The sequence below is a fragment of the Adelges cooleyi genome, unplaced genomic scaffold (assembly GCF_023614345.1).
Source record: "Adelges cooleyi isolate 19-005CV unplaced genomic scaffold, UGA_ACOO_1.1 ACOO_flye_CR_arks_rails_tigmint_CR_PRNA_9, whole genome shotgun sequence".
In the NCBI taxonomy this organism is placed as follows: domain Eukaryota; kingdom Metazoa; phylum Arthropoda; class Insecta; order Hemiptera; family Adelgidae; genus Adelges; species Adelges cooleyi.
In genome coordinates this window covers 6,137,230-6,163,068 of record NW_026096579.1, presented here as the reverse complement: position 1 = coordinate 6,163,068, position 25,839 = coordinate 6,137,230, and the positions used below count along the sequence as shown (strand labels likewise).

Below are 25,839 nucleotides of genomic sequence, written 5' to 3'. Positions count from 1 at the left end.
GGATACCTACGCAGATGTTTTTTTTCATATAGATATAACTTCTTATTCGATCTTAGAAAACACATTTGGTTTCTTGTGTTGTCCAACGCGTTTTTATAAGTTTAAATACTAAATAAAAAATCATTTTAACGGTAAACCTGATTTTTTTAAAAATATAATATCCATTTACATTGGTTCAATAAAATAAAAACGAAAATCATTAACATAAGAATATAATACCTCCCTAGTATGAAGTATTATCTATTTATTTATAATTACCTAAAAGTATATATAAATTATAATATTATTCTGATATGATTGTTTTTCTTTAATATACTCATATCATACCTATTTTACTTAAAAATACTTTGAGCCCTGGTTAAAATATAGTTTTTGTTCATAAATTATATCAAAATTCAAAATTAAATAACGTGTTCCGCCAGTGGTAGCAAACCGCTTTGTTTTCGAGTAACCGCTGTAACCATACATCAACCACTATGGTAACCGTATCATGTTATCACACATTCGAATGTTGATTGTTTACATCACTAGTGCGGCTGTTGATAAGAATAAATTGCAAACGAGAATTGGCAGGGCACGGTACATTATTATTGGTATGTTTTCTAAATTGTAACTTGTATTTCGTTAACAGTTATAGTAGTGAATGTAATAAGGTGATTGGCGGTTTATCTATGCAATATAGAGCATAACTTGAATATTCAACTTAATTATTTTGAAGTTAGTACATTTTTGTTAAAAAAAAATTTATATTTCTTATTGGCATAACCTATATAGACTAAATTGCATGTATATTGTATAGTAAGTACTAAGTACTGCATAAGAGTTAAATTAATTTTTTTAAAAATACTATTACTATAAGAAAGAAAAAATTATTGTATATGTCAAAAATGATCTAGTGTTATAGTGTGTTTGTCATTATTTAATTTTTCCCACACCAAGTGTGTACTATAATATGTGTTTTTGTTTTTTTAGAACGAAATGAGCGTTCATTGTTTATAGTAAATGGAGGTTACCAAAGTGACTAGTAAGACGAGCAGCTTAAAATCACTGGTCTTAAAAGCCTGGGGAGAACGTTGGACAGAAATCCAGTGGGGCATATCTATCAAGTCGGTATGTTGAACTCGTATTTATTAAATACGTAGATATATTTTTTATAAAAATTTAAAATTTTGTATGTTTGCCAAAACTAAAATCAGTTAATTGTCCATTCGTAGTTCAATAGATGATAATTAATTTATTGTTATTAACTATTTCTATTTCTCAAGATTTGTAGAAATTATATTATATTAAAATAGTAGACGAATGGTTATTATTGATAGGGAAAAAAAACTGAAATTTAACTTATGTGTAATTGTAATATAAATGCTTGTTTGGTCAAACTTTTCCAACTCCACACTTTTCAATATCACCCAATTGTTGTTACGATTTTGTTAAAAATAGTCTAAGTGACAGAATTTAAATAATTTTTTTGATCAGGTTTTATAATATCTACTCAAAATGACTGCCAAATGTGAACAATTTGAATCCAACAAATGGACAATTGTGTCGTCCAAAAGCCATATTCTCGGATCAGGATGTTTATTGCGCAAAACCGTGCCAGTACCGTCGTGTTGTGACTTTTGCCGCTTTACTATCGAACTGCAGCTACATCATTTACCAGAAATGGTTTTCCCTAACAATATTTTAGAAATAAAATCTAACCAATCGGGAATACGGTTCTGCGCTTTAGACGCACTCAAAGACGTTGATCCTCATAGAGCGCCGGTGAAAATTGCATGTTCCAAAGAATGGAAAGCGTCGAGAATGGGCACTGGATTTGTGGACAACGACGTCAACCCGTTCGATTGGACATACTCTACTTATTACGAAGGCACTCTGTTTGGAAAAACTGTTGTTGAACCTACGGAAGAACATATCGATATTGAAAAACTTAAAGAACCAGAAGAGATATTGTTTTACTCGGACTTAACTTTGTTCGAAGACGAACTACACGACAATGGTGTGGCAGTTTGTTCGGTGAAAATACGTTGTATGCCCAGTGGCCTTTTTACGTTGCTACGATTTTTTTTGCGTGTCGACGGCGTCATGATGCGGATTCATGACACTCGCTTGTACAGATCTATCGAGTGTGATTATTTGATAAGGGAAGTATGCCGCCGAGAGTTGTATACTTCAGAATTACCAGTTGGTCAGTCCGGTTCATTGACAGATCCTGGAAGTTTTGCAAACACTCTTCCAATAGTTTATGAACGCCGTGAAAAAGTATTTTTAGATAAAGAATTTTAACTGTATTCTAAGTATCAAAAAAAAAAAAAAATATTTATAGTAATAATTAATGTAATTGTTTATCAATTAGATCTTAAGAAAAACGATAACTAGTAATAATTTTATTTTTATTTTCGAAAATGTTTATCTATTAAATTTAAGCTTCCAAAAAAATACCATCATACAAATGTATTTACAAAAAATAAATCTATTATTTTAATTTTTAAACAGCTTTTTGTTATTTTTGATCTTTATTCAATTTTTTTTTTATGCAATAATAATTTAACCTTCGTCGTTGAATTTATTAAATGTGAAATAATTAAAATATGAAGTAAAGAAGGAAACGATTTCCTCCATAAAATATTAGTGTTGGCAGACTATTAAAATTAATATTTCTATTATTATTCTCATTATAATATAAACGTTTTTAAGGAACATCTAGTTCTGGTATTAAGTAGTATTTTTTAATGATAGTCGTAGATTTCTAAAAATTGGTTACACGGTGTTTTTTAAATTATGGCTTGATTTTGTTAAAGAATTATAAAAATGCAGTTATGAGCGATAATGATAGTACAAGTGAAATTGTTGTGTAAAAAAAGTATAAATTTTTTATCGACTTTAAAGAAAAAGCATGTCATATAATTCTGTTTTACGTAAACTAGATTTTTTAACTAGCTTTAAACTAATGCTAGAAAAGCTACGGTTTTCTCTTAGACATTTCAATTTACAGCTTATTGCATAATCAAAATATTCAACCCATAAAAAATGTAAGAAATTTAATTTTGAAAAATTTAGATTCTAGCACTTAACAATAAACAAAAATTAGAATGATTCCAAATTTGTTGTGTTTTTAAATTACCTAGTTTAAACATGGTTGCATTATTATGTTAACTTGGATAGTAATAAATTTGTGCTGTCCGAAAAATATCAGTAAAAAAAAGGAGTAATATAGTTAAGCCTAATTTTTTATTTTCTTCACTTTTTTTACAAAATTCAACTCAATTCTCATATTTTTGTTTTTCTTGTCAACTAACTAGAGAAGAATGATTTTGAAATTGCTTTTTTTATCAAGCTTATAGCAAAATATAAATACATTTTTAACGTAATTTAAATCAGCGTCAAACCCTGAAAAACCAATACTGTTAACTGAAATAATGTTATCAAAGTCAATTATACTAATTTGGTAAATTTGTCAATTATTATAGGTGTTGCCCAGAGGAGTGAGTGGCGATGTTTATAATTTGGCCGACATAATACTATCTCAAGCTCTTGTCGGGTCTTACCCTAACGAGCTTGTGCTGTCTTATTTAAGACACTCGTTAAACTGTCAAGTGAGTAAATTATATATTTATAAAAAAGAATGTAGGTATTATAAAATATAGTATTATAATTTTGTACGTAATTATATTATTTTAATTATTTTAGCTTGTGTCGTACGCAGCTATCCTTCAACGCATTAGCAAGTACGATAAATTTCACAAGAGATCGTGTGTGATTGTATTACTGGATTTTCTCAAAACCACATTAGTGCGTATGCAAATAAAATTAACCGCCACGGAAACAAGGCGTATTCAATGATTTTGTGGGAATTTTTTTAGAATGGCATTACTTGTAGAGGTAAACCCGAGGAGAGCGTGCTGGCCGGAGCACTGTTGTCTCTGGTCGACTGGTTGCTATCGTGTATACGCAGCGGACTGTCGTCCAAAGACGGTATCAAAGATCCGCTCGACGATCGGATCACCAATAACTCCATCGATATTTTGGAATCTTTGTTGAAGAATGATTTTATTCTGGCCATGTTGTACTTGGCTAAACACGCAGATGCCGGTAAGTACAGCATTGGCGACAAGTATAAGACAACAGCTGTGTTAAATTAAAATACTTTTGTTTTGCTTTTTTACAGATTTGTATGTCGTGATTGTGAAAAAATGCCAAGAAATCAGTCAAGACGTGCAGAATTCGATGGACTCGAACATTCCGCACGTGCACAATATTTTAATGTAAAAACTACTTCATCATTAATTTATACCAATGTATAATTTTTTATTTACAAAGACATTTACCTTGTTTTTAGAAATTTGTGCAACATAGACTTTAAAAATTCGACCAACCTCACGGCGATGGAATCCGTTACATCCTTCAATGAATCCATAACGTACGTGCTGCAGCCGCTGTTAGCCGTGCGTGTAATGTTAAATCCGACAGCGGAAACCCAAGTGTTGGTGGACAAGCTGAAAATGATTCGTCAAATAAAAGTGAGTGCCAAGGAAATTAAATAATTGGACAAGCCCCAATTGATTATGTTTATTCATCGCTACAGGGCTACAGCAATCCACGATTGTACTGCGAGCTGATCCGTGCGTGCCTGATGTGCTTGCGCGATTCGCTGAGCAACGAGGATCACGGTCCGCAGTGGGGCGCGTTTACGTTCATTAAATTGCCACACATCATCAAACATCTTTGCCAAGACTCTATGAGTTTTAAAGCTTCCGAAGAAGTGATTGAAGGGTTTGAAATGTTGTTGGATATGTTCCCGTTGTTGGATTTTATCGACTCGCATACGGCGTGCAGTTCCATTGAACTTCTTCTCAACGAACTGGTCAAACAAGATTTCGTCACCGAAAACCAGTGTTGCTCCATCATTGCCAGAAGGTAATAAATTTTAATCGTGCCCTAGAAATCAAAAATCGAATCTGATTGTACTAAAAAAAAAGGTTATTTTCATCTTCGACAGAGCCAGCGTTGTAACTACGCTGAGCAGCCCGGATCCTCCGTCGAACGTACTGACGATTATCATGAGAACAGAGCCCACCTTGCAGAGGATGCTTAGGACTTTGGATTCGGATTTTTCGAAAATTCAAGAAGCTCTAGTCGGTGTGCTCAGCCAAGCGCTGACAGGGACCAGTCTAGAACTGATATTGGCAGCTGCGGCAGTCGAAGGCAAACTACGTATGTTTGTAGCCAAGTTGATTAAGTTCAATGAGTTTAGCAAACAGATCAACCCGCAAGACAACCCAAAATTGGTGCGCACCAACGCCGTGTTGTTCGACATGACGTTCCTGATGTTGTGTTTCATAACACAAAAATACGGATATCAAGTAAGAGACGACAAGCATTGCTGGGCGTATTCGATTTAGAAGTTTTTATTCAAACGGTTTTTTATTTGATAACTGTTGAATAAAATATTATCTTTTTAATTTAGTTTATATTATTATTAATTAGTATTTTTTGTCGTAAGGCTATTTTCCCCGACGGAGGTAACGACACTTTTTTTGAAAAATGGTGTAAACAATGCATGGTCGAACACGGCAATCCAAAATCGCACGAAAACGTAATGGGCGAATGCGATCCGGCCAAAGTAGAAGCTTTGCTCACCGCCATCGACAAAGGAGAGGATATCATCAGTTGGTCAGTAGTTTATTTTAAATTTTTCCAATAACATATTTTTCATTAACACAAAATATCAATTTTTAGCGACACTAGTTGGGATAAAATTTGTCTTACCATAATCGGAGTTACACACGATGTTCTTGTCGCTTGGGAAAACTCTACGTTGAGCAGTAACGACGTTAAACGTATATTGGACTCTTTGCGTACTTCAATGTTTTGTTTGCCGATCTGTGCGGCGGCTTGGTTGTGTTCTTACATGCAGGTTTGTGCTAGCAAATTTTATTTTTCAACAAAAGTAGGGAATTTGAATGGTTTTTTTTGCCAGGTGTTGCACCAAGACGCTTTACTCAAACCGATGAACATGGTCCAACAATTGCTGAACGTCGTACCCGAAACCGGCGAGAATCAAGATAATTATTCTGAATGGTGAGTTGGAATCGATCGGTTAATGTAAAATGTTATCTAATAATACCAATGTTTTGCAGTCGTCAAGTTTTAATGTGTCAGGTTATAAGAAAAATGCAACAAGATCTGCACCCGCCAACGATGCCGGCCAAACCTTCACATAAGTACCGTAGTTTCATCAACTAATTTAAAAACTGCTTTTTTTAATATACGTTTAACATTTTCAGTATCGTATCCAAAGACTCGATTCTCGAACAACTCATACCGATCTGGGAAGACATTTTGGAAGAAGGTTGGTTAAATGTGAAAGCCGCCCAAAAACTCAGAACCACGCTGTTTACTGCCGGGTCTGATTGGTTTGTGAATAATTTAATAAAGGAAATGATGAAGTTGCAATACCGCGATGAACTAGAAAAAGCCGTAGATCTGTTATTCGCCATATTCCACTTTGATATCGAACACTGTACTCTGGCGTTGCTTGAACTCATGCCACAATATTTGTTCAATCCCGCAATGTAAGTTGTGCGATATGTCTGTCGGTAAAAAAACTATTATCGGTTACCATCTGGTTATTATTTTATTCAATTAATATTTCCAGAAACGTGGAATTAATTGAACCCCAACAAACAGCGTTGGCCAAATTGTGTTCGTATTGCATTCACGCTTCGGTAGAAATGCAACAGAACAGTATGGTGAAAAACGACGTCCACAAAGCGACAAATAACATGGACATAGTAATGAAAAAGCAATTATGGTTTTTTTTTGGTGAAATTAAAATTAAAAAATAATATTGTTTTCATAGGACTTTGATAATCTGTGGCCGCCCAATAAAATAATGCGTATGGACAGCGGAGACAGTGATGCGAGCGGCACCGATGTGGACGGATCATTGCAACGGGCACTGGTTGCCCTGTTTCGACGTATCGCTGTTGTCGCATCTAGACACGAGCAACTTTGTAGAGAAACCCATTTTGTTTTAAGACTACTCGAGCAGTTAGTCATGTGTGGACGAGGTTCATCGCAACTTGTTTTAAGACATTTGCCACCGTCCGTGGTAAGATTGTCTACGATAAATTATCTTTTCAGTGATAACTAAAAGATTACATTTTTAGCTTCCAAACTTGATACGTTGCGTACCGGACCTGTTCACTGTTGACTTGATATTGAATTTGTACGATTTAAACTCATCGTCTGGTCGTAACGCGGCGACTAGCGACTTGTGCTTGTTGCAGAAAACTCGGTGTTCAAAGAAAATTGAGTAATTATACTTAAGAGCTGGTTATACTTATACATTTTTTACTTATATTTTGAATATTTTTTAGAAACTTGTAAATTAACAACCGATTCCATTCAGTACTAACTGGAGTGTTTTTCAAATACACAAATACTGTACGTCGAGTCAAAGCAATAGACGATATCAAAATATCAGTTCAAAGTTTCAAAATAATATATTTTTCAGACTATTTTTGATTACTGTGAAAAAGCAATTATTATCAATTCATTATAATATATGAAACTGGAAATTAATTTATATCCCATATTTACATGATTTTTTTGTAAAATTATTATAAAATGTTGATAAAATTAAATTATTAGGTTACAATCAAAATCCAATTTTGAGACCTTAAAAAAAAAATTCTGATTTTAAAACATTATCAGCAATTCTGGGCATTATTATATCAATAAAACCCATAATTTGGCACTATAACTTTTAAGAATCATACATTTTTTTTATAACTTTCAATGACCAACCAAAAAAGTACTTTTATTTTAATCGTTTATGTTATTTAAAATTAGCCCTTGCTAAGTTTAGGGTTAATAGTGGTTTATCTTGAAAATACTCAAACAATTCAAACCTTCTTTTGCTTTGATCCGTGCATCAAAACTGATATACTCGCCAAAGATAGTTTTTGTCATTTTTCATGTTGTACTTTCTTCAGATGCAGTAAAAATTTAAAAAACGTTGATGAACTTTGTTTTAGTCTAAAACGACGTTGTTCAAACAATATCGATTAGGACTTGTTTAGTTAAAATTACAGACTTAAATAAATAAAACAATTTTTTGTTTAAGTAGTATACAAGTGTTTATTATAATAATATGCACATTACATATTTTATCAACAAACAATAATAATAATATAATAGATACCTATGTTTTGATGAAGAAACACAATTGACTTAATAGTTATATGGTACGATAGTAATAATCATAATAATAATAATAATAGCAAGCAAAATTTACAAAGGTATAAAGTATAAATGTAAAAACACACTCCTTAAAAATTATAATATAATCAGTCATAACACAAACTAAAAAAAAAAAAAAAAAAAATCAATAATATAATAATAAAAAATATGTATGTAATAATAATAATAACAATATAGAAGTAAATTATTTATTACTGTTCAATGGCTAAATATAATATAAGTAGTAATGACTAAAATGAAATTTAAAAAAAAAGAAGTAGTTATCGTAATGATAATTTTGATTGTTTTCAAAATTACCAACTTGGGTATATTATTCCCCGAAATTCTAACTAATTTATTTATTCAAATTTTGTTTGGAAATTTCCACGAAATGTCAAATACTTCAAATAGTAAAATTTACCTAAATAACTACACGTAAAATAGTAGGCGCAAAAACTCGGTTCACAAACAATATTGTAGCTTGTTAAAATTGTATTATTTCTGTATACGATAATTATAATTTTTTTTTTAAGCATTTACATATTATACATATTCTATAGTTTTTAAATAAAATAACAGTAATTAAATTATAACAGCTAAAAAAAAAAAATCGAACGTGCTCTCGATATGCCGACTCTCCGAATATTGATAACCAATATTTAACTAAAACAACAGCAAAGTTATCGATTTCAAAAGACCCCGGACAAAAAACTTTTTTGAAATACTCAAGCAGAGTTGAATTTATACTTAGAATGTTAAAAAAAAATTGTTATGTCATGTTTTCTTGCGAATGTTTACTACGAACAAATTATCCAGATTTTTTTTGTTTCATTGAAAAACAAAGAATTCAAGTAAATATAATATCTTATTAAAATAAACTGTTGATCGATTAGCACTTGGTTAAAATGTGTTCGGAAAATTGATACAGTTTTAGAAAGGCAATACATGTAAAATAAATTGTCAAAAAATAATGGCTAAAACGATTGAACATAAAAATTAACATTTTTTCATGGCATTAAAATTAAACAAAATAATTATTTGAATGAATTTTTTTAATAATTGTAAAAAAAATCATCTATTGAAATCATTTAAAACTACTAATAGTATGGCATCGAAATGATATAATATTAACAAAAATGTTTTAAGATATTTTATGTACTAGAAAATATGCTCAAAATTAACGTATAAATAGTAATTATTTATCATTATCGTTGTTGATAAATACATTTCACTCGATTCTCTGTACAACGATAACAATAATAATTACATAATATTTTCATACGATTTAATTATAATTATGTTTTTAGTTGGTAACATAAAAATTATTATTATCGGCTTAATACCAATTATGTCACTGTCGAAATTTGATAAGTAATTTTTTTTTTTTTTTTAAAGATTACGAATAATATTTTGACACACATATTTGTTTTTAAATTAAATTTATTCTACATCAATATTAATGAATAATAACCCTAAAATTTGTTACACACATGCAAACTACTAGAAAAAGTAAACTTATTTTTTTTTTAAATATATTTTTTTGGCAATTTATCGGTAACGATATGTTATTAATATCGTAACACAACTTTGATTTAAGGAATTTAATTATTTATCGAAATTTTTTAAAAAGGGTCACACGTCTAAATTAGTACAAACAAATGTATATCAGTAATAATTTTTTTAAAGTTAGCACAGTCCTTAATATATATATATAAATCGAAAAACTGAGCACGCGGTTAAATTCACATCGGTAAGGTAAATTCACATAAGTTCTATGCGGGATGAGATGAAAAAAATTGGAGATATATTCAATTGAGATAATCGATTTCAAAATTTTAGTATTATCAATACGAGATCTACGACAGAGGACAGAAAACAGACGAGAAGGGATTTGATTTACAAGTACGCTGGTGAAATATATATATTTTTTTTTTTTTTAAGTAAGTAATAAGCGAAGAAGTCGAGTCGTTTAGTATTCTGATGTTAATTTTCAAATACGTTATTATGTCACTTGAATTGAGATGAACGGTTTCGATTTATCACAGATGACGGAACGGTCGGTCGACGGATTTAAGTAATGACTAGTGGCTCGTCATCTGAAAAGCCTTGAACAGCTGGCTCATCGTCTAATTAAAAAAAAAAAAAAAAAGTTAACAAATAACAATATCAATATAACATAAAAATACACAAACATAAAACAAACTATTTTCAATTTCATACGCGAAATCTTACCTTTGAAAACTCCTAAGCCTGAAAAGCAGCACGAACAGAATACAATATAAAAAATTAAGTAAAATGTTAGTTTTTATTTTTAAACCCCATTTATTAAAAAAAAAAAAAAATTGGCTGACAGTAAAACACAACTGTTGGTCGATTGTGTCAATTATTTGAAATAAATTGAAAATGATGAAAGAAGAGAAAATTTTCATCGGTAATAATACTTATTCGTTTTTACAAAACATAAAAAATACTGGCCATTTTTTCTTTTTAATTAAATTGTTAACGGTTAGGGTTGGACCATTTTTGAATCACACTATTTTTTTTTTATAACAATGTTTGTATTTTATTTTAAGTTCTAATTTATTTACTACTACAACATGCATTTTGTAACTCAAATGAAAATTATTTAATTAAAAACTCAACTAATTTCGTTTACCTATTTGAAAAGTGAATGTTTTAAATAAACAAATTCTTTGAAACGGTAAGTAAAAATGTTGGCAATAAATTTAAATGTATTTCAACTAACTGGTTTTATTATTTGATTAAAAAAAGTATTATAAAACATTTGAATTCACTTTAATAAACATTTTTTTAAAAATATAAAAAAATAAAACTTATTTTCAAAAACTTATTGTACGCTAAACAACTGTCACTTTATGTTTGTTATATTTGGTTTTTTTTTTTTCAAGTAACTTAGCCGAATTGCACGATGAGTTTATACAAGTTTGACGTTGCGGCCATTATTAACTTTCATCCAACTTTTTTAAACAGTTTAATGACAACAGTTTTTATTTGAACAAATAAGTTTGTCGCTAAAACTACTCAAGTATTTTCCAACCTTTTTAATAAATTGTAATAAGATAGGTGTGTACAAACCGAGACTGTCAACGCCAGTAAACGTCGCCGAACCAGATCGGGTGTCGTATCTGCTATTGGCAAATTGTACAAAGCTGTTTTGTATGTTTCTATGTCTGATCACAAAGTACGCCAATCCTCCTGATAACCCAATGACTAAAATTACTAATAATATAGACGTCCAACCAGTATTGACGCCGACCACGACTGTTTCTGAAGACGCACTGTCGTCTGTAAAATCGTAAGTACATTAGTTGCTGGTTTATGGTTTTGATAAAACAACATTTTTTACATACAATTATTTGATATGAATGAGAACACTTCGGACATCCGTGAAACGTAACCAGTCTCTGTCACTAGTTGTACGGTCACAGACAACTGTTCCCCTGTCGGAGGATCGCTGATGATAAACGGTGAACGCTCAGCTTTGTAAGTCTTGGCGGATGTAGTGTTTAATTGGCTGCCCTCAGATATGCGTATCAAGTAGTGAAACCTTCAATAAAAATGTATGTAATAATCATAATGTATAAAAATGATGATTTGTTAATAACTCAATGTAACGTTTAACTCACGGAATTTGATAGAAGACTAAACGGGGACGCTGCCAGGAAACTTCGTAACCGCCGTTGGGCATATTGAATACCCTGACTTGATGAGGAACGGGCAAATCCGGTGCACTGTAATGGATGAGCGGAGACGGGGTCGCGTTCGGCGTCACGGTCGAAACGCGGATGAAATAATTGCCGCCGTAGTTGATGCCAAAATTGATTTTCGCTTCAGCGTCGGATACGTTCGGAACGGTGATTTCAAACTTTTCATTTTTGATTATCTCCAAAATGTTTACCTGGAAAAAAAAAAGGTATAGGTTATATAATCACCAAATCTGTATTAACGCATAACAGTTAATCGAGTAGTTAATGATAAATCATAAACAGTACTAATTAACAAATCAATTTTATTAGCAGGATTATTTAAAAAGAAAAAAAAGCTAATAATGGTATTGGTCAACCTGTTTGACGCCCCTCGTAAATAAAAGATTCAAATTATTCGGTTATTATAAAATATAATATATTTACTTTATACGATTGCTGAACTGGGTGACATGACGCTCGCCAGCTGATGACAATCATAGGCTTCGGAGAACCTACGAGTTGTTCGACCTTAATGGCTTTCGGAGGAATAGTTGGATCAAACGGAGTGACAATATCGAGCGGTCTCTTTGACAGCGGTCCCACTCCCAAAGGTCCAATAATACCGACATCAATCATGAGAGAAGTGCACGATTCGATGTTACTCAAAATTGCCAGTGTGCCTGTAGTGTTGTACTTGTACCCTTTAAACATCGTTTAATATTTTCCCATTAATTATTTTTTATGAGTTAGTTTTTTTTGTTGTTGTCATCGTACCACTCATCAGCTCATTGGCGTTAGTGCCGAAGTACACGCCGTACAACCATTTGGTTTTGCTCATTTGTTTCGGAGGACTCCATTGTACTTTTATCGTGGACTCTTTTTTGTCTTTTACGTTTACCAAAGAACCAGAAATATTTGTCACGCATGGCAAAGGTTGGCCTTATTAGGGAAATAACAAATGTGTTGTTATAATAATTTAAATTTTTTAAATTTTTGTTTTTATAATTACCTTCAGTTTTTGCAACAATGGTATACTTTATACCTATGTATCGACTGTTGTATGGCGTAACGTTAATGGTGTAAATTACTCCAGGCGACAATTTAGTTACTAAAAAAAAATAACACATACATTAAATAACATAAAACATACAATTGAATTTATTATGTCAACTTATAAATAAACCTTACCGGTATATTTAATTATGCCTTTTGTGCTAGTTACGTTGAACGACTGAACCGAGTTCGGATAAGGTCCATCCTTGACGGGCGCTACAGACATGACGTTAAAACCTTCTGCGTAATCAATACTTTCCCAACACAATGTTATGGTGTTTTCTGTCGTATTGGTAACGTTCAATTTCAAATCGATGTCAACCAAAGAATCTTCATCGAAATGGAATCGTTTTACCGCTGATCTTTCGGATTCATACTCCGACGATCTGGCAGTGACCTACAACAATAAAATATTAAAAAGCCTAGTTAGAAATTACTACTAATTATAGATAATTAGATTATCTTTCAGAATGAACTATGTGTACCCAAAAACTGTATTCGATATTTTTTTTATACAACGAAGATCTAACAGGATACGATTGTGTGGCGTTATTGAAATCGGCTTCTACTGACAGCACCATGGGCGGATGTGGAGGTTCTATATACACGTTGTACGATGAAATGCGTCCGGCTGGATTTTCGGGTCTAGTCCAAGTCACTTGGACTTCTTCGGCATTTACTTGTTTGACGATTACATTTAACGGAGCGCTCGGAACTGTAAAATGCAGATGTTTTTTTTAGAATCGTATCAAGAAAATTATGAGAACAGGACTTACCGCCTTCGGCCGTCGAAGCCAATACGTAGTAAGCTGGTGGATATACAATTGTGGGCAAATCATTTTGACGGACATACACGGTCATATTGTAGGCGGTGAATGGTTTAAGCGAAGTGAACTTATAGCTTGTTTTAGTTGTCCATGTTGTGTTGACAAACATTTCAGGTACACGAGATTCACTGATTGACGGTAAATACTCCAAGCTGATGTTTTTTGGTGCTGCCCAATAAAGTGTCAATGAGTTCGATGTCGATTCATGCTCTTCGACAAACATCAGCGATACCTAAAATAAACCGTTGTCAATGGTTATTATGCCGTTATACAAATAATTAAGGTAATTGCCTTAGCACAAAAAAAAGTTACAAAAATCTGTGTCAAGCCACTATTTTAATGAAAAAATGTTATCTTAAAAAATTATAATGACTTTAAATTATTGTTTGCAACGAATTAATGAATGAATTACCCAATAACAAACAACAAATAAACAACACCAATTTTTTAAATTTTTTACCCCAAAAATTATATTTTGAAAAATAGACGTTTTTTTCTTTTCTAAATCCCGATAATTAATATAAAATGTAGTATTTGACTCACTTGAATACTTGAGGTATTATTAACAGAATTACAATAATCCTCATCAGTGCCGTCGTAACAGTCTTTGTGTTGATCGCAGCGTTTTGATGTTGGAATACAGCGATTACTGTCGCAAGGGAACAGACCGATTCCACAACTTGGTGTACCCGGAGCTAATCGAAAACAATTTTTTTTTACTAACTCAATACTTTTATATAAGGATTAAAATTTACTACTTTGATTGGTATTTGTGCAGAACATCTCATCACTGCCATCCGGACATTGCGGTGTACCATCACACACTTTTTCTATTGCTATGCACGATCCAGAAATACGACATTTAAATTCTTTGCTGTTGTTCTTGCATAGGCCTACGAAATTACTGTTCTTGCAGTCGGTTTCGTCTTCTCCTTGATCGCAATCGTTGATTTCGTCGCACACCCATGAGTCTTCGATGCATAAGCCTACAGTTATTTAACAGATATTCTAGTTGATAACAGTTTTTTAAAAAAAAAAAAACACTTACTTCCTCCTTTTTGAGGAAGCAATAACTCACCTGAATTGCATTGAAAGTAATGTTGGGGGCACATGCCAACAGTTGAAGCCCTTGTAGTCGATACTACGGTGCTGTTATTCTTTGTGTCAGTCGGTGTCAACGTTCCACATTGTTCTTCGTCAGATCCATCTTCGCAATCTAACACCTGGTCGCATTTCCACCAGTACGGTATACACTTGCCGTTACTACAGCGGAACAACCATTCGCTGCATGTCCCCTATAATATTTTTCAACAATTTTTGTCTTTTAAATGCTGCTTACAATATGATTTTTTACATTCATACATTTGTACTAAATGGCAATAATGGAGTAGTCTGTTCGTTGGGATTCGGCTTAGGTGTAGACGAACAATTGAGCTCGTCGCTTTTTAAACCATCGTTACAGTCGTCGTCTCCATCGCATTTCCAGGATGCAAATATACATTTTTGATTGGCGCACTAAAATCATATAATATGCATTTATAAGAACAACCTTCATTCGAATGGAACCTTAATTCTGTATAAATTATTAATTACACAAACCTCAAATTGCCAAGACTCGCAGCTCGGTGTTTTACAACTGAGTTCATCGTCACCGTCTGGGCAATCTTTTTCGCCATCACATTGCCATTTAGCCGGGATGCACGTATTCGAACCAGAACAGTGAAAACTACTCGCTAAAACAACAGTTTAAATATGTTAAACAAATTTACGAATAAATTGGTAACATAGTTCAACAATAATTTGTCTTTCAATGCAAAACAAATTGTGTTCGTTTTAAAGGGCACAGTGGTTTGTAAGCCGATTATAAACGGCTTAAAAATTGTAAAATCATAAATCCGAATTATTCAAAATTAAACTCCGATAGTAAAAATTAAGTACAAATGAAAAGTCCGTCTAGAATCGAATGGCCTACCACTGTGCGATTTCAAATCTATGATTAGTAAAAACATGTATAAACGAACTTGGACAAGTGGTTGAAGAACTGTTGGTAACATTTGGACAATCAATTTCATCGGATCCGTCGTGACAATCGTCTTCCAAATCACAGCGCCATTGCATGGTAATACAGCGGCCATTCTTGCAACGAAACTGTCCATCTGAACAATTGGAATACTCTGAAAGCATTTGAATGTGTTTTATTTTGAAAATGTATAACACGTCTAATAATGTACTGTTAAGTAAATTTAAAACTTACTACAATTGAGTTCGTCAGAACTGTCTTCACAGTCAGGATCAAAATCGCACTTCCAATAGGACGGAATGCATTTGCCATTGCTACATTGAAAAGAACTTGGTCCACACGATACTTTGGTGCATTTTTCCTAAAATAAGACGAAACGTTACCGTGAGTTGTAACTCTCAAATTTGAACAAAGTATAAACTGTACCTCATCGGAGTTATCTCCACAGTCGTTGTCTCCGTCGCATTGCCAATACTTTGCCACGCAGTTGCCATTTGTACATTGGAAGTAATCACTCGAACAAGTATGACCGACTGTGTTTGAACAAACAAATAATTGTACAGTTATTTACACATGTTTCGACAGATCGTAGCACAAAAAATGTAATTACCAGACGGACAAGTCCCATTAGCGTAGGGTTCTTTTTGACCAGGACAAAGACATATGTTACCGGATTTATTCATGCTGTCCGGACACTGGCAGGAAAACTTCTTATCAGGTAGACCGAAACAAAAATGCGAACAAACATTAGTGTTGGCGCATTCGTTTGTGTCCGTTTGCGACATGTGTGAAAACACCTATATGTAAATTACAGTAACGTATTAGTAATAATTATTTAAGCTTTAAAATTGGTTACAAACTTTTAAATCCATAAGGCCGGGCAACTGTGAAGCAACTGTTTGTATTTTAGATCCGTGGTCTTTGTCTGACATGAATATCGCATTTTGTTTCCAATCGTCCCAATAAATCCAATCTTTCAGAACTGCTACAGCGAACGGATGAGACACTTTTTCCTGATATCAAAATTAAAATTTTTTAAAATAGTCTGTACAAAGTAAAAATATGTGTAACAAAAAACTTACACTTACATCGTTTTTAATAATTTTTTTGAAATTATTTCCGTGCAAGTCACTGGACGCGATATAATCGTGACGAGCGTCCACCCAATATATTCGTTCAGCAACATAATCTACCGTCAACCCGTTTGGCCATTCAACTGACTCGTGACTCACTAATGTTTTAACGTCTGATCCGTCCAAATTAGATCTGGCCACCTTGGCCTCACCAACTGCCCAATCGGTCCAAAATAGGTAACTGTAAATTCATAATCGAGTTAGAACTTGAATCTTAAATTGCATAACAAATATTTAAAAGCCGTCCATACCCAGCACGAGGATGAACCGCTATGCCGCGTGGCTTTTTCAAATACATGGGGCCAACGACCGTCCGACGCATATGACCTGGTATTTTGGTATTGGTATGTATGACTTCGATCTTGGACAGCGCACCGTCGACAAAGTACAAATGTTTTGAAACCCAATCGTAAGCCATTCCTTCGACGCTGTTGAGACCGGAATCTACCAAAATTTCTGGACCCTCTTTACCGTTGGATAAACATTGCCGCTAAAAAATAAAGAAAAGTTGAAATAAAAATAACAATTTGAATATGTTTAAAACATGTATTCAATTACCCCAATTGTATCTGTCACAATGTCAGCCCAAAATACGCAATTGTTTTTTACATCAAATTCAACAGCAATAACATTTTCTAGTTTACGAACGGGTAAAACTTCAAACGGTTTGTCGCCTAGATCCAAACGAATAATACGTTCTTTTTGGGCAACTAGAAGAAATTCTTGCTTTTCCCTAAAATAACAATATAAATTGGAAATATAAATTATATTATAAGGTCTCGACCAATTTAGTGAAATTGTGTATTAGAATTATAATTATACTAATTATCAATTATAATTGACATTAATATTAAATTGCAAATTGAACTTACTCGAAAGGACAAGGAACTTCTTGTGGCATAAATTCCATTGCACGTCCACCCTTGCACGAGTCGCCTGGGATCAAGCGATATCCTTTTGTGCGATTATACATTAAACCTGGTTTGCAAGACGGTGGAATTTTATAAGGATCGATAGTGCTCGTTTTGTTACGAACACACGTCTGTTTAGAACTGGACCACCATGTGAAACCGTAATCACTATAACAATTAACAAACAAATTAAATTAAAGTATTAAATATTCAAGTCTACTTTAATTACCATGTAAAATCTTCAATATCACAATCGCACGCTACCGTCTGAACCGGTCGAGCGTAATTTAATCCGTTGTAACAATTTGCTTTGGGTGCTCTTCTTTGAAATATTTGCGTCTGACCGAGAACACAAGACGTTTTCAGATGGTTTTTAGTAGAACTAGGAGACCAAAATTTGTAATCGTCTTTGGTGCAATTATACGCTAAACAAAAAGTTACGTAAATGGTTAACACCTACTGTATGAACATTATTAATCATTAGCAATTGTAAATTTTAGAAAACTACTAACAAAAAGCGTTTTTCAAATCAATTTTCACTATAAGCCATTCGTGTTTTTCCATAACTGAGCCGAACATTGTGAAAACAGTTGTGTTTTCTCCGGGTTCGGTCATGAGTTCGTAGACTTTTATTTTGCTGTTCGTAAAGTTTTGTTCGAGCCATGTTTCTCCTTCGTCGGTTGAATAGAGGATTTGGCTGGTCTCCTCTTTTTCCGATTTATAGTAACGAACGGCGACCAAGGCACCTCCGTGGTCTCCCATATTATAAAAATGCATTTCTTTCAGAACTTGTCTCCACGTTAGACCGGCATCTCTGCTGACGAACACTCCGGGATTGCCCTTTAATGACTTACCGACCACACCGGTAGCCATTATGATGCCCGGAGCTGACGCCGAAGACAAAATAAACGTATGAGTTCTGGTGACAGGATAAACATGAGCAAACATTTGGGTAAGATGCAAAGAACAGTTTTCGGTCTGAATACAAAAAAATAATTAATAATTAATTTACAACAATAGAGTCTTAAACGCAATTAAATATCCAAACCTTTTCACAATGTGTAAACGAACGTGTCACATTTAACGACCTCCACTCGAAGCCCCAATCGAACGTGATCAATGTAACCAAGTGTTCTGGCGCTATGTCCACACTGCCCGCCGGCGTTCCAGATAGGATCTGCGATACTATATATATTCCTTGGAGTCCTTTCACCTTGTGCACGTCTGCAAATGGTTCTCCCCACAATTCGCTAAAATAACACAGACCACAAATATTGTTAATCATTATACTTAAACTGATAAATGGTATACAAAAAAAAAAAACGAAATCAATATTATATTACCTAATCAAAGACTCCGTCCATGTAATGTTCGGAAAGTATGCGACTACTCTTTCAAGCGACAAGCTGAAGGTGACAGTTTCTTTGTTGGATTGAAAAACGTCAGATATATATAGATTTGATAGTGTACGTGTATGAGCGACCGCTACCATTATTCGATTGGAGGTGATATCGGCTATGTAATAGTCTCGTCTGTCAAGTTCCGTGTCAAAACGAGATCGAATAAAATTACCTCCTTTGTAGCTGATCAACAAGTCCAAATTATTCTGGGGAAAATATACAACACACATAAAATACACACAAACAAGCTAATTGGCGGCCGCTCTTTGTTGTTATGAGAATCTTACTTTAGACAATTGAGTGGTGACAAACATGAAATCGTCTTTGAATTTTAACTGCAATACGTTGACTGCCAACGTAGTTAAATTATTTTGACCAAAGTTTATGTTTTCCGACACTGCAATAACGTTAGATGTGGTCAACGATTCTTCACGTTGTATGATGAACGAATAACCACGTTTATATAAATCCCACGTCACTGGAATCCAAAAGTACGCCTTTACGTGCTCTTCTAAGACTGCCCATGTTTTGCCAAAATCGTGAGTTATCCACAACTAAAAATATTGACCAAAAAAATGTAATTAATATAAAATTAAAAAAAAAACCAAGAAAGTAATACCAACATTAAATTATCATGGATATTTTTTACTTAAATTACAAAAAACAAATAATAGGTAATTTGAAAAGAATGAATTTTTTAAGTAACATTTTTATTTGATTTAATTATTTAAACTGATTTCTCTTATTATTCATTAACAAAATTATTTTTAAATAAAACAGAAAATGTATAAACAATATATTTAAGAATAATTTAATATAGAAAACAAATTAATATTGTCAAGACCACACCAAGATCATTTTTTGGGATAAGATGATTAAATGTATAAAATTGGTGTTTAATTATACATAGAATACCCTGAATAATTATGATAACATGTTTTAATAATACGTTAGACATTTCAAAATCATTTTTTAAAATAATATTTAGCGCCAGAACATTATTTAATATATTTTAAAAATTTTAACAAACTATTTGACATTTTTTCGCTGTACGAGTGTTGCCCAAAAAACATTTGCAATTCAAGTATTAAATGGTAGACTAAATTTTTAATTTTTAGAACCAAATACACATAAGACAATTTTATTTTTAGACTTATAATGAAAACATTTCTGATAATGCTAAAAAAATGATTGGTTTAACACAATAATAAAAATACAATTTTATTTAATACAGTAAATTAAAATGTGTTTTATTATTTACAAATTATAATTTGTTATTTAAATAAATAAAGGGACACATTTGTATACACAAAAAATTTGATTTAAAGTCAATTTTTTTTTTTTTTATTGCCTAAAGTAATTTTTATTTAAACGATTAAAATAAATAAATTAGAAATATAAATCAACAGGAGTATTATACATAAATTAGAGTAATATATATATATATATATATATATATATACACACAAAACATGTGGGGTTTTAATTCCAGTGAAGTAGGAGAAATTGTTGTTTGGAAATATTTTATTCAAATAAAAATAATATAATATTTATTTTTAAAAGTTTTTATTTAAATACATTTCTAGTTTTAATAATTATTTTAATTTGTATTTAAATAATTTTTTTTCGAAAGAATGTGAAGTTTTTTTGTTTTTTCTATTTTAACTTTTATATTATTGATACAATTGACCATTGTCTGACCAACATGGACTATAGATACAAAGTATTCATTTTGAATTAATTATGAAAACTGAATTAAAAAAAAAAAAGAATGAATTCTATTGTAGCAAACAATCGTAGTGGTCCATTGATAGTAACGACCAAATTTTTTTTGTTTCAAATAACTTTACTGCCGAAAAAAATGAACCTCAAGATTCCACAAAGGCAATTAACAGTCAATAAAATTTCAGCTGACTAGAGCAAAAACTCTTTATTTTTCATAACGATAACATCCAAACATTATATTATGTTTGAGACGATTACGCTAAATCAGTAATATTACTTTCGATGTTATCTGACTATTGTTTTTATTATTATATCAATGTTATGACTCCTGAGATATTTTATAAATATATGTAATATATAATATATATTTCTATATATATTTATACAAGTAATGTACATTTTTTTTAACAGAGATATAAAGACCAGATCTAATAAAATACAGATTATATAATGTACGACCTTTGTATAATCTATTTTTTTTCCTTCTATTTCAAATATCGACCTTTTAAACGTCAATATTGATTTCTCGACAAAATACGTGATAAACAGTATTCTACTGCAAACTGCAAACGAATCACTACCTATTTGATAAATTTGAATGCCTAACCACTATGTATAAGAATAATTGAAGAAGAAATTAACTTTTTTATTTTCTTTGTAAAAACATATTTCTTAAACAGTCAAATATTGTTTTTAAATGTATTCACTAAAACCTGTTATTGTGAAACAATTACGATACCTCGTCGCAGTTAAGGGGTTTATACACTAGCATTTATTAAGGCACATTCTACATAACATTTTAAAATTATTTTTAAGTAATTAATAATTTCTATGTTTTTTATAATTATACAATAACACGAAAATTAATAATGTACTTCGATCAATACATCAATAGAAAGTATTAAAAAATCTATAACTGTTATCAAAACTATTATCAAATTATGTGTTTCAAAGTATGTTTAAAATTGAAATGAGTTGTTTTCGACCAAAAAATAGTAGGCAGGTGTATAGGCCCCTTAATGTAAAACTAATGCAATCGTAAAATATAGTCGTTAAATACTACATATTGTTTAGAAACAATAAATCCAAAAAATACAAATAATGTCCACATTTAAACTATTCAAAACTCAACAATAACAATTAATACTGATGTTGCACATTAAAGATGTTTTTGTCGGACTTGTTGATTTGTGACAGATTTAAAACAAAATTATTAACTAAGAATTACTAGTTATTATCTCAGTAAGTCATTTTCATTTCATAAATAAAATAAAAATAGGTAAATTATAATAATATTTTCTAGGCTAATTTTTAATTAAAAAATATTAGCCTACAAAGGCTCTAATCTGAAACATTAAATATGTTTAAAAGATAATTAAGAAATTAAATTAACGCATGCGTATAGGTCTACATATGTAAAGTAATTAAGACAATTGTGTTGTTAATGATGTCTATTGTTAAAGTCCAACAATTATGTTTTATTATGGAATAAAACACGACTACTAAAATAGCGATCACACTTTTGTAGAATGATTGGGTTTCGATCATTTTTACAATTATTTTATTTTAACTGCTCTCATTGAAATCATCTTAATACCGACGAAAAAAAATATATCGGCCCATGAAATGTTAATAGCCGTGAAGATTGTAGTATAATATTTCAATGGCGACAAAATAGAATAATAAGTTCTAGACAGTCAAACCCAATAGAATATGAATAGAACCTAGAGATTTACAACATCCTGTCTAATACCCCAACAAGTTTCCTGTGCAATCAATTCAATTTGGACGACAGGAAATGATAAATCATCCCACACGAAAGTCATAACCAAAATATTTTTAAATAAATAGTATTCAATAACACAAATCGTATTGGTAACAAAATATACCGATTAAAATATTTCATCGCCAACATTGTGGGTAGAAGCGATTTCATACTCTACAAACCCCACCAACAAGTTTGTCGTACTTACTTGTTTTGTAGGACTGTTTTTGTCGTGTACAACAAACACAAACGGTATATCGGGTCTGTAAGCTACTTCGTTTGGCTCAAAAGCCAGTTGGATCGATTTGATTGATCTACTGTGATCGTTTGTGGTGAAGATTTTACGATTAGCCACATCCGTATATACACACTAAAACGAAACAATTATTACTTACTGGCAAAATTTTAAAATTGTACAGATATTATTTTTAAACTTACATATGATTTAAACGTCGGATGTATGTAAAACTTATCGATGGAAGCGTACACATTTTTGGCGGTGTCTATTTTAAAACTATCCGTTTTGTTAATGTAGGTGTCACCGTAGTCGTAAGACACGTATACAGCAGAAGAAAGACCACCTTCGCGAGCGAGACATATGATCACATTTGAATTTTCACCAACCCAATGGACCATCAACTGTTGCCGACTTTCATTCAAATGTATTACCTTAAACAAAAAAATTAAATAGGACTTTAATGAAATATTTTAAATTCTAAATTAAATATTAGGTATGATCAATTACCTAATCGGAAACCTATATTGTTTTATGCTACATTATATTTTTCAATAACACACTTAAAGATTTTTATGTCTTAATTCAGAAATAATTAGTAAGCATTTTAAACTATAAATCCAACTCAATGACATAATGAAATAATACGTGGTAGTACTGGGACAATTTTGGAAGAGAATATCATTGGATGTTAAATGGAATATTTAGAAAACGTAATAACACTGAGAACAAACTATATGTGAAGTAGATAATGAAGAAAAGTTAAAGAATAAATTATGATCGATATCACAAACAGATTAGGTATAATGTTAAATACATTTTAATTGTATGTTTGTTATATAATTGTTTATTCAAATTATTAATTAAAATATAAAGATATCGTAAGACTGTATCATATAGAACTCAATAAAATTAATATATTATTGGTACGAACAAATTTAAAAATATAATTTCTTATCAGACATTGACAAGGGTTTTTCAATAGTATTTTTTATCGTTAAAAAATATGTAGTTTACTCAAGTGCATTATTGATCAAATATTCAAGTGGAATATACTAAGTACATTATGGTAAACATATTATAAGTTTTCAAGAATCGTTACTTCTACGATTCGAAAACCAAATAGGAGGTCGTAAACGCCAGGGCAAATTGGTACAAATCTAATATGATCATACGTTGAATAATACCAGTAAGCTATATTGATTGTAACATTTTGTAATCATTTATTATATTTACCAATATATAATCACTACATATGTATGGAGACTTACTTTGGACGTAATGTTGTTGTCGATCACCTTCACGACAGGAGGACTGTCTCGCTTATGCCTGTCCAACGATGCCGACAATCGAGCTGGGTCTGCCGTAGCGTATGCGTCGCCGGCGAAATCCAAGTGACCGCGGACCGAACGGCTATCATCGTTGTAGACGGACAACGACGGTGCACTGGGCAATGCGACCGCAACCAAAAGGCAAACGGTCCACATCGAGGTGGAGGGTTTCATGATTACACTAGACTTACAGCGACTTTACTATTGAAACGACACGGGAGACTTTAAAACGACACATAATATCATCTAGTAGAAGAAACGATGGAGAAAAAAAAACGCCAAAGCACTGCGACCACTCAACGAAGGTTCGCGCTCGTCACGACTGACATCCAAAACGAACGAATCGGCGAATATAACATATAATGAAAACTATATTATATTTTATTATTGTTGTTGATGTTTTTTTTTTTTTTTTATTAACGGTACCGCAATTTTTTTTATTTCGCACACTATTCGTCAGCGGACGTCGGCTCGGACTGCGATCGGATTTTGCAACATGTTTTTATTGATAATGGCAGCGATGCGACGATACGCAAAATATAAAACACAAACAGATAAGACGACGCCTGACGTACCACCGCCGCCCACCACTACCGCTACACTGTGCCGCGGGACGATCGTTTATTATTATCCGCACGCTGATTGGCGGACGACGGCGAGCGGAAAACGGGTGGGCGGGTGGGAGGGGGGAGGATGGGGATCCGTTCTCTCATTATTATTATTCCATAATCTGCAGTGCTGCTGCAGCGTGCTCGTGCTGCCGCCGTCGCTGGTTTCGTGTACTGCCGCCGCCGCCGCCGCCTACGATCCTGGCGAGCCTGGCGGCCAAACCATTTCAGCTCGCCGGCGCTGGTGCCTGGTCTTCGTTTGCCGTCGGTCAAGCGCTCGACAGACTTACGGGATGATGTTTTGCAATAAGTGGGCGACCGGCGACAGTGTTTTTTTAAACCGTTAATGGCCAATTTTTTTGAAATTGTATGTTAGGTATAATACAATTTTTTTTTTACACGTATTAAATTATCAGGAATTTGGGAAAAATAAAAAGTTAAGAGATTTCATACAGTTACATCAATACATGGACATGTCCTGCAATCTTGTATCTCTAATATCTTATATCAAATCCACTAGCTCTATTGATTCACCTCCATAATTTCTTAATACTCCTCTATACCCCTCCATAATCCCTCAATAATCCTCCTCCATAACCCATAATGGCGGCACGTTTTGTGTCACATGCGTGACGGACAAATTTTCAGAATGACTCCCAGCCATAAGACATATCCATGTCAAAGTGTACATCTAAAATAACTACGTTCATAATATCTGGTAGATAGTAGTTTCTTTGATAAATCTACTTTGATGGCACCACCTAAATTAAAATATGTAATTTTTCTAACAAAACAATTATGTAGATACCTAATAAACATGTTACGTTTCTGTTCTACAATGGGCACTGAAGGGGTTAATTGGAATTTTTGTTTTTTC

General features: G+C 32.4%; 2 protein-coding genes across 8 annotated transcripts; one reads left to right on the top strand and one right to left on the bottom strand.

Annotated features, from left to right (window-relative positions):
• Positions 1–536: 536 nt before the first annotated feature.
• LOC126846650 (mediator of RNA polymerase II transcription subunit 24) lies at positions 537–7,600 on the top strand. 4 transcript variants are annotated; one of them, XM_050586352.1, is made up of 18 exons: positions 537–593; positions 973–1,110; positions 3,471–3,596; positions 3,691–3,792; positions 3,864–4,092; positions 4,169–4,265; positions 4,340–4,520; positions 4,586–4,917; positions 5,000–5,363; positions 5,504–5,673; positions 5,740–5,917; positions 5,981–6,081; positions 6,141–6,224; positions 6,288–6,575; positions 6,659–6,794; positions 6,863–7,114; positions 7,173–7,318; positions 7,383–7,600. In XM_050586352.1, exons 2-18 carry the CDS (start codon positions 1,003–1,005, stop codon positions 7,390–7,392), a joined length of 2,904 nt encoding a protein of 967 aa, XP_050442309.1. In that variant the 5' UTR covers positions 537–593; positions 973–1,002; the 3' UTR covers positions 7,393–7,600. The 4 variants fall into 4 exon arrangements, with proteins under 4 accessions (XP_050442309.1, XP_050442307.1, XP_050442308.1 ...); XM_050586350.1 differs by lacking the exon at positions 537–593 and adding an exon at positions 594–717; XM_050586351.1 differs by lacking the exon at positions 537–593 and adding an exon at positions 600–786.
• Positions 7,601–9,685: 2,085 nt separating this feature from the next.
• Positions 9,686–24,897, bottom strand: LOC126846118 (sortilin-related receptor-like). Of its 4 annotated transcripts, none has more exons than XM_050585284.1 (33): positions 24,295–24,897; positions 23,227–23,457; positions 22,997–23,158; positions 19,586–19,852; positions 19,242–19,504; positions 18,947–19,148; positions 18,411–18,876; positions 18,128–18,323; positions 17,860–18,066; positions 17,546–17,720; positions 17,239–17,477; positions 16,937–17,168; positions 16,715–16,867; positions 16,465–16,651; positions 16,281–16,387; positions 16,089–16,215; positions 15,856–16,008; positions 15,434–15,567; positions 15,197–15,349; positions 14,913–15,129; positions 14,593–14,820; positions 14,378–14,529; positions 13,784–14,066; positions 13,493–13,722; positions 13,143–13,404; positions 12,964–13,062; positions 12,729–12,893; positions 12,399–12,655; positions 11,895–12,166; positions 11,619–11,815; positions 11,344–11,553; positions 10,480–10,497; positions 9,686–10,373 (listed from the first exon to the last, which is right to left on the bottom strand). In XM_050585284.1, exons 1-33 carry the CDS (start codon positions 24,526–24,528, stop codon positions 10,318–10,320), a joined length of 6,534 nt encoding a protein of 2,177 aa, XP_050441241.1. In that variant the 5' UTR covers positions 24,529–24,897; the 3' UTR covers positions 9,686–10,317. The 4 variants fall into 4 exon arrangements, with proteins under 4 accessions (XP_050441241.1, XP_050441242.1, XP_050441243.1 ...); XM_050585285.1 differs by having other exon boundaries at positions 9,687–10,373; positions 16,943–17,168; XM_050585286.1 differs by lacking the exon at positions 10,480–10,497 and having other exon boundaries at positions 9,687–10,373; positions 24,295–24,896.
• Positions 24,898–25,839: the final 942 nt, after the last annotated feature.

What these genes read in the sequence shown, in the direction of transcription:
- LOC126846118 (XM_050585284.1), bottom strand. Translation starts at nt 24,528, where the DNA reads ATGAAACCCTCCACCTCGATGTGGACCGTTTGCCTTTTGGTTGCGGTC. An exon ending in TCACCACTCAATTGTCTAAA is followed by an intron (nt 19,505 to 19,585) that starts GTAAGATTCTCA and finishes TATTTTCCCCAG; the next exon opens with AATAATTTGGACTTGTTGAT. An exon ending in TTAGTCTTCTATCAAATTCC is followed by an intron (nt 11,816 to 11,894) that starts GTGAGTTAAACG and finishes TTTTTATTGAAG; the next exon opens with GTTTCACTACTTGATACGCA.
- LOC126846650 (XM_050586352.1), top strand. Translation starts at nt 1,003, where the DNA reads ATGGAGGTTACCAAAGTGACTAGTAAGACGAGCAGCTTAAAATCACTG. An exon ending in GGAGAGGATATCATCAGTTG is followed by an intron (nt 5,674 to 5,739) that starts GTCAGTAGTTTA and finishes ATCAATTTTTAG; the next exon opens with CGACACTAGTTGGGATAAAA. An exon ending in CAAGATAATTATTCTGAATG is followed by an intron (nt 6,082 to 6,140) that starts GTGAGTTGGAAT and finishes AATGTTTTGCAG; the next exon opens with TCGTCAAGTTTTAATGTGTC.